At 37.3% G+C, this 15,831-nt stretch overlaps 1 protein-coding gene across 1 annotated transcript in view; it reads right to left on the bottom strand.

Annotated features, from left to right (window-relative positions):
* PIKFYVE (phosphoinositide kinase, FYVE-type zinc finger containing) overlaps positions 1–15,831 on the bottom strand; it is a 108,748-nt gene that overhangs the window by 3,276 nt on the left and 89,641 nt on the right. The window contains exons 33-40 of the mRNA XM_049782536.1: positions 13,428–13,511; positions 12,509–12,612; positions 12,106–12,270; positions 10,228–10,287; positions 9,107–9,283; positions 3,078–3,181; positions 2,316–2,444; positions 316–577 (exon numbers count right to left, since the gene is read on the bottom strand). Coding sequence (XP_049638493.1) covers positions 316–577; positions 2,316–2,444; positions 3,078–3,181; positions 9,107–9,283; positions 10,228–10,287; positions 12,106–12,270; positions 12,509–12,612; positions 13,428–13,511 — 1,085 coding nt within the window. The remainder of the gene's footprint in view (positions 1–315; positions 578–2,315; positions 2,445–3,077; positions 3,182–9,106; positions 9,284–10,227; positions 10,288–12,105; positions 12,271–12,508; positions 12,613–13,427; positions 13,512–15,831) is intronic.

The following is a 15,831-nucleotide window of genomic DNA, read 5'->3' as shown; positions in this document are numbered from 1 at the left end:
CTGTATTAACAGAACATTTCTACAATAGTTATCTCTAATGAACAATACGCCAGGTGCTGTCCTAAGGTTTCTGTAAATGCCATACTGTCATAACCTTACAAGAGTTCACAATGTTCATGTATTAGTTATTTTTGAATACATATATCTTTTGGTAAAGACAATTAAAATGTAAGCAAGGACACTAAACAGATGGTAGAATTTTCAAATGACTGCTTTTAAATTCCAATGAAAGTTTATGAGTCTATCCAATTAAAGGACTAGGCCAGTGCATCCATCATAGTCTTTACATTGTACGCTGAAAGCTTATTGACTTACCTATAATTCCAACTACCAGTTCATTGCTGTTATCATCGCGTCCAACCAGCAACGAATAATCTATAATGAGGTGACTAGAGAGGAAGTGGGAATCGCTACGGATGGAGGCTCTCAGCACAGCTTTGGAATGAGAACGGATATACAGCGGGTTATCGCGAACCATCTTTAAGAGGTTTTCATCCAGGAGGACAACATCACAACTCTCTTTCCCAATGTCGGTCTTTACATTTCTATTCCTAAGTGAACCCTTCAAATCAAAAACCTAGCAGAAAGAAAATTTGTTGTCATTTATGTGTACTTGAGTTGCTACAAAATATTAATGTCTTTAAATAAAAAGACACAGAGATCCATTGTATTTTATCCCTTGTATTCCTAACATTCCATATACTTTAATTTTTGAGTTAGCATAATTTATATAGCATACATATTACATAACACAATTTAAATAACAGTTTTAAAACACATGTATTACAATCACATAATATACAAAACAGATGGCATAGTTATATATAATGCATATCTGGGTATCAATTACTGAAACACCAGAAATATACTGACCCATTTCATCAGCTTTAAGATACATATTAACATTAGCTATATCATAAAACATTTATAAAGCAAATGGAAATAGCCTTAAGAAACTTGAAAGTTTTTATTCTAAACTCCATAATCACTTGTCACAAGGTAGAAACAACAATACTTTGAAGATGTGGGATGACAGGAAAAGAAAACGCCAGGACTTAGGTTCTAGAGCAAGAGGACCTTATGTAGAAACTACATGAGGTTGTTTTCATCCATGATGACACAGACACCAGAGAAGAATGCAAACAGTGGAACCCAGCACACAGGCTTGAAATAAAATGGAAATAAGTCACAGATTTGAAGTAGCTCAAGGATCAGTAGTTTGAAGAGCAAGTGTAAAGCTGCTCTAGAATTTATAGAGTCTAGCTGTGTGGCTGTGATAAACCTCTGTTTCTTCTTTTATTTTTTTCTCTTTTGTGAACTTGCCAAGCAATTTGAGGGATGAGAGTGGGGCTGGGATGAGGCCACTTTCAGAGAGTCTCAGCTAACTGAGCTGTAATTCAATGTAAAGGCCTGAGGATGTGGTATTGCTGGGCCCTTATGGCACCACTCATGTGATAGCCAGCTAACACTGTTCAAGGCCAAGAGGGCCACTCAACAGTGCCTGGGGGGCCCAATTCAGTGGCAGGAATCAAACATAGGTCAAGAATAGGCCTTATTTTATCTCTCTAGCCCCAAGTTTTGCATCTTAAAAAAAGAGGTGATAGAAATAGATCTGCCCAATTATTCCATAATCTTATGTTTCTAGAAGATAAAATACTAAATTTTAGGGGCAATCCATGATTTTCATCTTTATTTATTCCTATAGGGTTCTATAAACCAAAAGTTAAATTTGATAGGTATATGCATGTAAATACAACAGATGAGTGTACACATGCATATAGTTAAATACATGATAATGTTCTAAAAATATATATATATATAATGTATAGACATAATATTTTATTCATATTGAGAATTGAACCCAGGTAGGACATATGCAAAACAAATACCTACTATCACTCCAGCCCCTGATGTATTTATATTTTAAAATTACTGCTTCCATATTTTTTAACTGGTAACAAAAGAGAGCTTAAAATATCCCCTAATTTCTTTTTTAATTTAATTTAAAAAGCCATGAAGATAGCATAGGGCTTAAGTCACTTGCCTTGAATCCCACAATAAACCCAGTTCAAATTCCTGGTGCTCCATAAGGTATCCTGAGAACAACCAGAGGACACTCCTGAGTAGAGCCAGTATTAGCCCCTGGACATAACTAGGTGGGGCCAAAATTAACTCACCCCAAAAGTTAAATATGACCATTTAACCAAAATTCTTTTCTATTAGAAAATAAGGTATGAGTGTTTGGATTATTAAATTCGAGTCAGAAATATACAAAGGATAGTAACTAAAGGCTGTGCATAGTCCAATATCCTTACCTGTGCCATCTTTCTCCCATAGAAAAGATTTTCCATGACAAGTAGATCTAATTTCTTCTCAGTATTGTTCTGAGAATTTTTATAACCAATTCTGTAAACTCCAAGAATTTTGGCCAATGCAGTAGGTCTCTAATCAAGGAAATGCAAAAATAAACTTGTCAAAAGATGATCTGCAACTTATCAATGCTGTCTGGCATTTAATTTAATACTCACACATGATTTCCTAATATGAAAAGTGTACCTTAAAAAAAAACTAACTTTTCCACCTTCAGATCACATGCAGCAGCAATACTAATTAAAAATAATATGCCTTGGGGCTGGAGAGATAACATGGAGGTAAGGCGGTTTGCCTTGCATGCAGAAGGGCGGTGGTCCCATATGGTCCCCCAAGACTGCCAGGAGCGATTTCTGAGCATAGAGCCAGGAGGAACCCCTGAGCAAAGCAGGGTGTGACCCAAAAACCAAAAAAAAAAAAAAAAATGCCTTTAACATTCACTGAAGCAACCATCTTCTGCAGATGTTCAAATTCACAATTCTTTTCATGACCTAGAATTTCTCCAATAGTGTGTTATAAGGATCTGTGTAACTTCTTCACATCTATTAGGAAAAGTAACTTAATGACTACTTGCCCCTGCTGCACTCTTTGGGGTGCTCAGAGACCTAACCAGACCTGGTTCACATCTTAGCACAGAAAAAGGTGCATTAGAACTACCTCTCACTGTGTGAAAAAGCCCAATAAAAGCCACAGTTTGGGATTTCTACCTTTTGTTGAACAGCGTTGGTGATGTAATTGAAGTAATGTGGTGCAAAGTCAAGGAACGACTGGACTTCCAGGCGAGGCATTTGCTTCAAAATGAATCTATCATCTAAAAGGCAGAAATATCAAGGGCATTTTCAATCACAATATGCACAGAAGTAACCTGTAATACATCATTACAAATTTCCAAAATGATTTGTTCACTTCAGATCTAAAGTAACAAAAAAAATTTTTTTACTTAAAACATAGTTCTCAAAAAAATAAAAATGGCAGAGAGATGGGATAGCAGTAGCAGCAGCAGCAGCAGCAGCAACAGCAGCAAAGAGGTGCCTGGAGACACAGAGATCAGCTGATCCCTGTGTGACACCAAGCATGAAACCGCCAAAACTCTTGAGTCTAGCAATGGGGCACCAGACTCCTGAAGAGGAAGCAGCAGTCAATCACCAGATCGAAAATAAAGTTCTTTGGGAGATTGAAAGAGAAAAATATGGCAGTGGTGGCAGCCTTAAGCAACAATGGCAAAGCTAGAAGTGGCTACGCAGCAGTGTTGCCGAAGACAATAGTCTGGCACTGACTGGTACCCTGATTTGGTCCTGTGATAAGGCTTGGAGCAGTGGAGCATGGCGCTGGCACATATCCGCAGCCAAGTTCATAGAACACGGACATTAGTGCCACGGTAGTGCAGAAAGGGCAAGTCTAGGCAAGGCAGGCAGACCCCACAATCAGGCCATACAGGCATCATAAGCTCATCTGCGAGATGCTGGCTACAAGACAGCCAGCAAAGGGAGTAAGGCCAGGAACAAGTATTGCAGGAACCAGAAGATTGTCAGGGAGTGGGGCCCTGACAATCTGCCCTGGCTGGGCAGAGAGCTACAGAGCATAGCTTCAGACATAGGCTTCAGGTTAAAGGTTATGAAAGACAGAGAGGGTCATTTCTTACTAATCAAGGAATATGTTAATCAGGAAGAAATCACACTCCTAAACATAAGCACCCAATGAAGATCCAGCAAAATACTATAAAAAGGCATCAATAGCAGCTCAAAAGTAGTGAGAGACTTCAACACCAGTCTGTCACCTCTTGATTGATCAACAAGGCTAAAACTTAACAAGGATAGGTGCTAGACAGATAGCACAGAGGTAGGGTGTTTGCCTTGCACACAGCCAACCCAGGAGGGACAATGGTTCAAATCCCGGCATCCCCATATGGTCCCCAAGCCTGCCAGGAGCGATCTCTGAGCACAGAGCCAGGAGTAACCCCAGAGCGCTGCCAGGTATGACCCCAAGCCCAAAAACAAAAAAACAAACAAAAAACTTAACAAGGATATACTGGCTTTGAAGGAAGAAATGGAAAAGAGTGGCTTACTAGATATATATGACTTTTTAATCCCCACAAAGCTGAATATACATTTTTCTCCAATGCACCAAGACATTTAAAAAATAAACAACATGCTGGACTATAAAACATACCTCCATTAAAATCAAGATAAAATTGGGTCAACTATCTTCTCAGACCATGATACATTAAAAATAGAAGTGAATTCAGGGCTGGAGAGATATCATGGAGGTAGGGTGTTTGCCTTGCATGCAGAAGGATGGTGGTTCGAATCCTGGCATTCCACATGCTCCTGCAAGCCTGCCAGGAGTGATTTCTGAGCATAGAGACAGGAGTAACCCCTGACCGCTGCTGGGTGTGACCAAAAAAACCAAAAAAAAAAAAAAAAATAATAATAATAATAAAATAAAAAAATAGAAGTAAATTACAAGCAGAAATGAAGAAGTAACTAACACTTGGAAATTAAACAGCTCACTACTGAACAACCAGTGGGTAATAGACAAAATCCCAATGATGAAATAAAAAGAAGATACTTGTAAACAAATGAGAATAAAAACATGAATTATCAGAATTCATGGGACATATCAAAAGCATTAAGAGGAAATTTATAACTTTGCGAGCATTCATCAGGAAGGAAGGAAGTCCTACATAAATAACCTAATGGCAAAGCATAAAAAAATTGAAAAATTATCAACAAAATGAACCAAAATTTGGAAGGCAAAAGGAAATAATAAAACTTAGAGCAAATAATAATGAACTGGACAAACAAAAGATCAATGAAAACAAAAGTTGGTTTTCTGAAAATAAACAAGATTGATAAACCATTAGCAATACCCAACAAAAAAAAAAAAAGAAGAAGAAAGAAACGTAATAAACAGAATCAGAAATGGAAAAGAAGATGTTACTATGGATACTACAGAAATAGAAAAGTAATCAGTGATTACTTTGAGAAGATTTAATCCACAAAACAAGAGAACCTGGAATAAATGAATAAAAATTTTTTTGGTATTTTTGGGTCACACCCGGCAGCACTCAGGGTTTACTCCTGGCACTACGCTCAGAAATCACTCCTGGCAGGCTCAGGGAACTATATGGGATGCTGAGATTTGAACCACTGACCTTCTGCATGCAAGGCAAATGCTCTACCTCCATGCTATCTCTCTGGCCCCTAAATGAATAAAATTTTAAACTCTTAGAACCTCCCAAAGTTGAACCAAGATGATCTTGATTCCCTGAACAGATCTATAATGAGGAAATTGAAATGGTAATCAAAAGTCTTCCCTGTAACTAAAGCCCAGGCCCAGTTGGATTCACTAGTGAATTCATTCAAACCTTTAAAGAGTACCTCCTGCCAATCCTTTTCAGGCACATTCAGGAAATTGAAGAAACAGAACCACTTCCATATAGTTTTTACAAAGCTCACATCACCCTGATACCAAGCAAAAGCAAACAGAAATGCCACAAAAAAAGAGAACTACAGACCAATATCATTGATGAACAGATACAAAGATCTCAATAAAATCCTAGCAAATGGGATCCAATGTCTCATCAAGAAGGTCATACACTACAACCAAGTAGAATTCATTTTGACCTGCAAATTGAACATATGCAGGTCAATCAATGTAATACAACATAACAACAAAGGAAAAATAAAAATCATATGATCATATCAATAGATGCAGAGAGCATTTGACAAGGTCCAGCAACCACTCATGATAAAAACTCTCAGCAATATCAGAATTAAGGAACTTTGTTCAATACAGTCAAGGTCATTTACTTCAAGCCCATGGCAAATATTATACTCAACGGAAAAAACTAAAAGCTTTTCCTCTAAGATCTGGCACAAGACAAGGCTGCTCCCTCTCAAAACCTCTATTCAACATAGCACTTGCAATAGCAATTAGGCAAGAAAAAGATATCAAGGGCATTCAGATAGAAAAGGAAGTTATCAAGCTTTCACTGTTTACAGATGACATTATACTATATTTAGAAAATCCTAAAGACTCCACAAAACAGCTTTTAGAAGCAAAAGATTTGTATGGTAACGTAGCAGGCTACAAAATTAATATGCAAAACTTGATGGTTTTTAATATACAAATAATGAAAGGGAAGAAGTAAAAGACCTATACAAAGAAAACTATGAAAAAATTATTCCTGAATAAAAGAGGACACAAACAAATGGAAACATAGACCCTGCTCATGGATTGGAAGGATTAATATAATTAAAATGACAATACTCCCAAAACATTGTACAGATTTAATGCAATCCCTATAAGAATATCCAAGACAATTTTCAAAGAAAATTATGGAATCATATGGAACAATAAATGCCCACAAATAGCTAAAGTAATCCCTGGTAAAAGAAGATTGCAGGAATGACTTTAGCCAACTTTAAACTGTACTATAAAACATAAGTCATTAAAAAAAAAAAAAAAAAAAGGGGCCGGGTAGGTGGCGCTGGAGGTAAGGTGTCTGCCTTGCAAGCGCTAGCCAAGGAAGGACCGAGGTTCGATCCCCCGGCGTCCCATATGGTCCCCCCAAGCCAGGGGCGATTTCTGAGCACATAGCCAGGAGTAACCCCTGAGCGTCAAACGGGTGTGGCCCAAAAACCAAAAAAAAAAAAAACAAAAAAACAAAAAAACATAAGTCATTAAAACAGCATGGTATGGGGCCAAAGCGATAGCAAAGTGGTAGAGTGTTCGTTTGCCTTGCATGAAGACTCCTCCTGGGTCCGCAGTGCATATGTGTGGCATTTGCACCACACTCTCTGACTCTTCTCCTCTCTCTCTCTCTAGTCTCCTCCTCTAAGCCTCAGGCAAGGGTCCTCAAACTATAGCCCACAGGCCACTACTGTTCATAGTTTTTTTGAAAAAGCTATGAAAAAGGCCCTCCAACAGTTTTAGAGAAAGTGATCTGGGTCCTATTCAGAATTGTGATCTACACAATGAAATACTGCACAGCTTTTAGGGAAAAATAAAGTCATAAAATATGCTGATATGTGGATGGATATGAAGATTATTATGCTGAATGAAATGAGTCAGAGACAGAGAGAGAGAGGGACAGACATAGACTAATCTCACTCATTTGTGGGATATATAAAAAACAAAAGATAGTATGGTAATAATAACCAGACACAATAAGTCTGCCAAAAAGAGTTCTTAATGCAGATCAGGTAGTGAACAGTCCACTGTGACAATAATAGTTGTAACTGATCACTCTGGACAAGAACTGAGTGCTGAAAGAGAATAAAGAGCTATGTGCAATAATGCAGACCACAGTGTCAAAAAGGAGAGGGACAGAGTGTGAGGGAGGGAGGAGCAGAGAGACACACAGAGAGACAGAGATAAATACAATGCCTGCCCCAGAGGCAGTTGGAGAGGGTTGGTAGGAGGGAAACTGAAGACACTAGTGGCAAGAAATGTGCACTGGTGAATGTCTGAAACTCAATTATGAACAAATTTGTAACCACAGTGTTTAAATAAAGTTATTTTAAAATAAATAAATAAATAAGATAATACAAATAGCTGGGGAGCACAATTAGGGCAGAGAAGGGACTACTAGACAACAATAGTTGGAAATGATTATTCTGGACAAGAACTGTATGCTGAAAGGAGATAAAGTAATAGACATATACCCCTTCAGCAATAATATCACAAAGCACATTGCTTAAAAGGAAACAAAATGGAAGGGGAGGGGAATCTGTCCCAAGGGCAGGCAAGGAAGAGTGTGGGAGGAAAACTGGGGACATTGGTGGCAGGAAATGTGCTCTGTATGACTGAAACTCAATAAGAACAATTTTGCAATTGTGTGTGTGGCGGGGGAGCCAACTGTATTATGAACAGCACTTAAAAAAAAAAACATGGTTCTCAAATAACTCAAGGTCTTCCAAGAATTTATGTGGTCAAGAAAACTTGGTGATTGATAGAACCAGACCTAATAATGTAAAGGCTCGGTCATCTACTTTTATGAATTACTAAATAAACTTCAATAAACTCCAATCCTGCAAGTCAATTATAAAAGGTCTTATGCAACTTCCTTCCTGCAGCATTTCCTAAATAATCTTTGTTTTCATTGGGTGTGGGGATTAGAATATAGAATATAATTGCTTAGTTTTGGATGAAACTTCATAGTATAACTTGTCCTTTCAGAAGCTAGGGATGTGTTTCAGATAAAGCATTTGTTTTATATGTGTGAGGCCCTGGATTTGATCCCCAACACCACAAAAAAATTAACAAAAAGAACATGGCATGTGCCACAAAGATGATAATAGTGGGCAGGGCACTTGCCTTGCACAAGACTGACCCAGGTTCAATCTCTGTCATCTCACATGGTCCCTAAGCCCAACAAGGAGTGGCTCCTTAACATAAAGCCAGGAGTGACTCAAAATTAAAGAACCAGGCTTTTCTATTTTTTAGACTAAATATTTCTATGTTTACCTTTCTCTTAAAAATTCCGAGGTACTATTTTAGTTTTCTGGAAATGCAATAGTATTTTCATTTGGAGAATTCAGACTGCAAAACTTAGTAAGAATTTTTCATTGATGTTCATCTCTTATTATGAACCACATACATATATTATTTTAAATGTTTTTCTTACAGCCTTTCCATCATAAAGAGAAAAAGTGGAAAACACTGCTGATTGTCAAATAACCTGTAGTGAAAATACAGGTGCTGCTTAAGTAGAAAATGATGACTGACATACCTTCAGTGGCATAGAAAGCTGCTCCTGATTTGCCTCCTCGGGCCTGCCAGGGCGAAGAGTGAGAGAGGGAACGAATGAAATCTTCCTCACTGCTGCCCAGAATCACTTCCCGCATCTTATGAAATTCTCCAGCATAGTAAAGCCGACAGTAAAACTTGGCATTAGCATCAGAAAACTCTATAGACAGAAGGATTTATAAAAATAAACAGCTTGAAAGAATCGAAAGTATTTCTTTTTTTTTTTTTTTTTTTTTTTTTTTGTGGTTTTTGGGTCCCACCCGGCAGTGCTCAGAGGTTATTCCTGGTTCCAGGCTCAGAAATTGCTCCTGGCAGGCACGGGGGACCATATGGGACACCGGGATTCGAACTGATGACCTCCTGCATGAAAGGCAAACGCCTTACCTCCATGCTATCTCTCCGGCCCCTCGAAAGTATTTCTTGCCTTTGGCAAATCCAACCACTTAATTTTCTTTGTAATAGCAATTTTCATGGTTAGTCTATATCCCCATCAATTACAATTCTACAAAAGTGATCTTCAAGGAAGTTTCAGAGGGGCTGGGAAGGTGGCGCTAGAGGTAAGGTGTCTGCATTGCAAGCGGAAGGACTGTGGTTCGATCCCCTGGTGTCCCATATGGTCCCCCCAAGCTAGGGGCGATTTCTGAGCGCATAGCCAGGAGTAACCCCTGAGCGTCAAATGCGTGTGGCCCAAAGACCAAAAAAAAAAAAAAGGAAGTTTCAGAAAAATTAAACATGAAAAAGACCTGCTTCTAATTTTACTCTGGTTACTGGGCTTGAAACTTCACTGTATATATTATGTGATGGTATTTTTGGCATCCATGCCTATAGCCTAATGGTTTTAGATTACTAATGTCATTATATAAACAATAGAAATAAAAATATCATATTAAATACAAGTTAAGTTGCAATTCAATTAAATTTAAGACTACATTTAGTAACAGTAAAAATAGTAAACCAAATCTATTAAATAAACAGCATCAGTACTTAACATTCATTTCAAGTAAAAAGATACATATCTAATCTAAAGGCTCTAAGTCTCACAAATTGCTTTCGCTCAATTATAGTCCCTGTACTTAAACAAATAATATTTTGTTTCATACTTACGAAGCTCCACGTGTGGATTTGTCAATTGTTTCTTTTGTGAATCTCCTCCATCGACTTCATCTAAAAAGTTTGTATCATTAGTAAAACTGAAGTTTGAGAGTTATCAGTTCATTTTGTCTCATCTCCTTTTCTGATGCAACAATAAAAACTACCAAGCCAACTCTTATCTTATTAAGCCATTCACAAGTATAAGCCTACAATTAAAATATATAAATTATTGGGGCCAGAGTGGTGGTGTAGCAGTAGGGTGATGTCCTTGCACTGGGTTGACCTAGGATAGACTACAGTTTGATCCCCCAGCATCCCATCTGGTCCCCCAAGCCAGGAGCAATTTCTGAGCGCATAGCCAGGAGTGACCCCTGAGCATCACCAGGGTGTGGCCCAAAAACCAAAAAAAGAAAAATATATATAAACTATTACAATAAAATTACATATGCCTTTTTTTATTTTTTGTCTTTTTGGGCCACACCTTGGTGATGCTCAGGGGTCACTCCTGGCTATGCACTCAGAAATCATTCCTGGCTTGAGGTACCAGGGGGAATGCACATGCTGCAGTGATCAGGGATCATTCCTGACAAGGACTGGAAGAACATATGAGGTGCCAGAAATCAAACTGCAGTTGGCTACATGGAAGGCAATGTACCTGTACTATCTGTTTAGCCCCAACAAGGTTAAGTTTAAGTCTTTTCTTTTTTGGTTTGTTTTCAATACACACCCAGCAGTGCTCAGGGGTTACTCCTGGCAGGCTTGGTTGTCTGGGATCAAACTCAAGTCGACCACATGAAAGGCAAACACCTTACTCACTGCACTACTGCTCTGGCTCCAACAAGGTTAAGCCTTATCATAGCAAGTGTTTGTCCACATCATGTATCACTGATAGAATTTTATGTTCACAAGGCAAGCGCTATCTGCTGTACAGTCGTAGTTTTTTTTAATAATTAAATGATTCCTATGATAGCAATAGTTGTTACGTCAAGTTTTCACATTAATTTTTATGGATTCTTTAAAACTTTGTAAATTGAGGAACCATTCATTAGTTCATTAGTTCCAGCTATAAAGCATAATTATCTGGCACCTGCTTATACAATGAATATACCTGCTTATACAATCAACAAAAAATCTTTTGTTTCCAGCCATAGAGATAATACTACAGGTAAGATGCTTGCCTTGCCCAACATCCTATGTGTTTCCCCAAGAACTACAAGAAGTGATCCCTGAGCAGAGAGCCAGGAGCAAGTCCTGAGCACTGCCAGGTGTGATTCAAAAAACAAACAAAAATTCCCAAATTTATGATTTTAGATCATGAACCAACCAGCTTTTTAAGCAGTCAGATAATAATCATTTATGTCAATCATAGCTATACTTAACTTACTGCAACCTCCAAGCAGTAAATAAATGGGTATAAACATGTTTCTTTAAATATAAAAAATGAAAGTGATGTCAGTCATCTTCACCTCACCTAATGTTGAAATGATAAGCTCAACCTGGCGAATAGTGAACAAGAAAGGAAACATTTATGGAAGCAGTGAAATGATAATACTATGAATTGTGTTGAATGATGTCACATGAATAATCATCTCACTTAACAGACCTGGCAAAAGATATGTAGCTTTTGCCAATTTACAGGTGTGAGAAAAAAAGATTTCAATTCTACTAGACAATAAATGGTAGCAAGCATACAAGTATAAACGACTTTTTCAATTTTATCACACAAAGGATGAGAAAAGAGGAGTTTTCTTATGGTTTCAGCAGAAACCTATTTTTATTTTCCTGGTTTCAGCGGGAAAAAAATCATTGTTAAGGCTACAAAGAACAGAAACGACTAACACAAATCAATCAAAGTCTAAAAAACACATAGCTGGGTCCAATTGAACACACCTTGAGGCTCAATGCCTTGATTCTCCGTCCCTTCCTTGCCCGTCTGCCCAACCTGGTAGTACGCACTATCTGCTCCACGTAAGGTCTCTCTTTTCTGGGAAGAGAGATCAGGGCTTTTCCCTGCTGTCCCTCGGAAGAAGGACAACATTCCAGAAGCCTTTTTGGCTAAAAATAAGAGGTAACATATTAATATTAAGCACAGGTCACTGCAGGTTAAAAAAGAATCAAAAAATTTCAACTGAATCCTTTGAGCAGAAACCATCCTAAGAGGCTGATGATGCTCTAAGAACAGAACCACTTTGTGCTTCAAATAGTAAAGGCAACAAATTTCTTGATGTGTTTTAATTTCCCAGACATGATTAGGAACATGTCACAGTAATGGCTTCTCCAGTCATCAACTTACTTGGTGGAGGCTGCAGATCTGCTTCTGTGGAGCGGTTTGTCTGTCCGCTGCTGACCTCAGGCAGTCTAACTGGGCTGCTGCTCTTCGGTCTACTATCTAGAGCACTGATGAAAAACAAAGAAAATGGTAGTTTGATACTAATCATACACAAAATGTTCCATTTCCTACATTCATCTACTCTCCCCTTAACCTTCCTCACAATTTTTTTTAATTTACATAAATACAAATTATAACATAAAATAAAAAGCCTAGGGTGGCTTTTGGAATTAAGAGTTCAGGGAATTAAGAAAAATAACAACAGCAGCCACATTATAAAAGGATGTGGGAAATACATGAAAGCATAGGCTTTTATATTTTTCCTTAGTCATTTAATCAAGAGAAAAAAGAAACAAGTGCATATTTCACATGCTAGACATCCACCATAATATAGATTAATTTTCAAAATGTTAGTAAAGGTGGAAAACTTATTTCAGTAAAGATCATAATAATGAATCTACAGCATTTTAAATCTAAAGTTAAGGTACGAAACATAAAAGAACTGGTTTGGGGAATTTTTTATAAATTAACTATTAGAATCTTTAATATGGAAAATCCACAAAACTTTGAAATCACAATGTTAACCAGAAGATTACTGACTTCCCAATTTACTGCTTTAAAAATATAAACAATAAAGAGTATCAAGAAGATTGAAAGTTTAAGCCTACCATGTATGTGAACTTCTCTAGCTCTTATATGAAAGCTGCCACCTAAAGGATTGATTGTGTAAGCCCTATTGCTATGTTTGAATTCTTTGATAAAAAAAGAGGCCCATGCTTTGTATCCTGTAAACTGATGCTACTTTATAATGAAAACTAAGTACAGACTCAATGAAAAGAGAGAATGACGAGAGCTAAATGGAAACATATTCGGCTCAGATCACCTATTTGCCGGAAGCCCTTCTTCAGCACTGTTCCGCTGAGTCGCTTTGGACAATTCCTCTAAGGCATTTCGGTATTCTTTACAACTTAGGGTAGAAATAGTTTGAAAAAGGTTAAACATTATCAAGCTCTTCTTTGAAAACTGTAAGTTCAAAGTAAGTTTTGTATCCTAAAAAATACATAATCATTATAAGTGTTCATTTTTAAACAAATACATTTGTGTTAAAAATTATCATGTAGAAGTAGCTATGTTCATGAGGAAGAGAAGTGTCCTCATGGAAAAATAACACAAAACTGGACCTGACACACCAACCAGAATCAAGATTATGAAATTTTCCATATCAACATTTAAATTTAATGCCTTCAGGGGTTGAAAAAATCACTTAAAGAGTACAATGGTTAGATCCAATCCCCAGATCCCAAGCACTGTCAGGAGTAATTTCTAAATGCAGAGCCAGGAGTAACCCTGGAGCATTGCCAGGCATGAAATAGAAACAAACAACAACCTATCTAAAATAAAACTTCAAAGTATAGTGGAACAAGAAGAAACTATAATTGAAGAAAATAATTTTTTAATAGATAGCCTGAAAAATATCTAAGACCTATACAAACACTTTGAAAGTCTTGCTTTAGATAGACCTGGTAGAGAGAAAATGTGAAGCAGCTTAGGGCTTAACAACTTGTTTAACTGAATTCCACTCTACTGCAATCTGTAGTAGTGTTTTTAACAAACAGAGTGCTGTGATAACCCTGTATCTAGCAAGCCTATTGGTATCATTTTTTCATAGACATTTATGCTCTGTGCAAGTATAATAATTCTAGCAATCTATAAATGAAACCTTTTCATTATATGTGTGTAATGATGACAGTGTAAGATTCTCCACAAAGAAAGTTTAATTTGTTAAATGCTCAGATGACAGTGTGTTCTAGTAATACGTACTGCTTAATCACTTTCACACATTAATCACTTTTCACACATAAAGCTGCTGCACATTTAACAGACAACAGTTTAACAAGTTTAACAATTTAACTTCAATATCTATAGGAAATCATAAAATAAGTGTGACGGGGCCGGGCGGTGGCACTAAAGGTAAGGTGCCTGCCTTGCCTGCGCTAGCCTTGGATGGACCGCGGTTGGATTCCCCCGTGTCCCATATGGTCCCCCAAGCCAGGAGCAACTTCTGAGCACATAGCCAGGAGTAACCCCTGAGCGTTACTGGGTGTGGCCCAAAAACCAAAAAAAAAATAAATAAATAAAATAAAATAAGTGTGACATGCATTACTGCAATATTTACTGTCCACCTTGCAGTGGTCTCAAACTAAACCCTCATGTCTTATAGTTCTTTCTATACATTTTCCAAGATGTTATTTTAAAAAAGGTAACTTTAGATAGAATAACTGGATATTGAGTAATATTCAACACCTTATGTCATAAATTATAGGCATTCAAACATCTATTGAATAAGTAGACTGTCATCAATAAACAGAAAAATTGGGGCCCGAGTGATAGTATAGCAGGGAGGACATTGCCTTGGACATGGCTAAACCGGGTTTGATCCAGGCATCCACATGGTCATCCGAGCCTGCCAGAATTGATTTCTGAGCACAGAGCTAGGAGTAACCCGAGCGAGATGAATGTGGCACAGAAGCCAAAAATAAAAATAAGAAAACTTAATTGAAAAAAAGGCCTATTTCTTTAAGAGAAGCCATAACCTCTGGTGCTTAGATTCTACTCCTGGCACTGTGCTCAGGGATCAAACCTGAAGGTACTCAAGAACCATCTGGTAGCAGACAGAAATTGGAGCCTCCTTCATACAAAACAAGTGCCCACGTACTTTTTGAGTTGATGAATATGTTCTCAAATTTATTGTACTTATGATAACTGTTACTATACTAAAGGTCACTGAATTATATACTTTAAATGAGAAGACTGTATGGTATGCAAATTACATATCAATAAATCTGTTTAAAAAATAAACAGGTGCTCAGCCCTTTGAGCAACCTTTCTGGCCCAGAAAATGCTTTAATTAAACATTCTAGGATCTACTTAAAATAAGTTTCACCACTTCTGAAATACTATTAAGATCTAAAGGTTTTGTTTTTTCAACATTACATATAAATATTTCAAGTGAGGGGTGTTCTTTTAAGAAACATCATAAATGGAGGCAATTAAATTAAGTCAGAGATGTAGGTTAAGAAACTAGAAAAAGACTCTAAAATCAGAAAACTTTACCTGGTAGGTGTGGGAAGCAGGAAGGAAAAAAATGAAAAGTACAAGAAATAAATTTTATATATAATTTTATAAATAAGTGTTAGATATTATTAGAAATATTTGTGTAGGGCCGGAGAGATAACATGGAGGTAAGGCGTTTGCCTTTCATGCAGGAGGTCATCGGTTCGAATCCC

This window comes from Suncus etruscus, chromosome 10 (genome assembly GCF_024139225.1).
Source record: "Suncus etruscus isolate mSunEtr1 chromosome 10, mSunEtr1.pri.cur, whole genome shotgun sequence".
In the NCBI taxonomy this organism is placed as follows: Eukaryota; Metazoa; Chordata; class Mammalia; order Eulipotyphla; family Soricidae; genus Suncus; species Suncus etruscus.
This window is presented reverse-complemented; position numbering and strand designations above follow the sequence as displayed.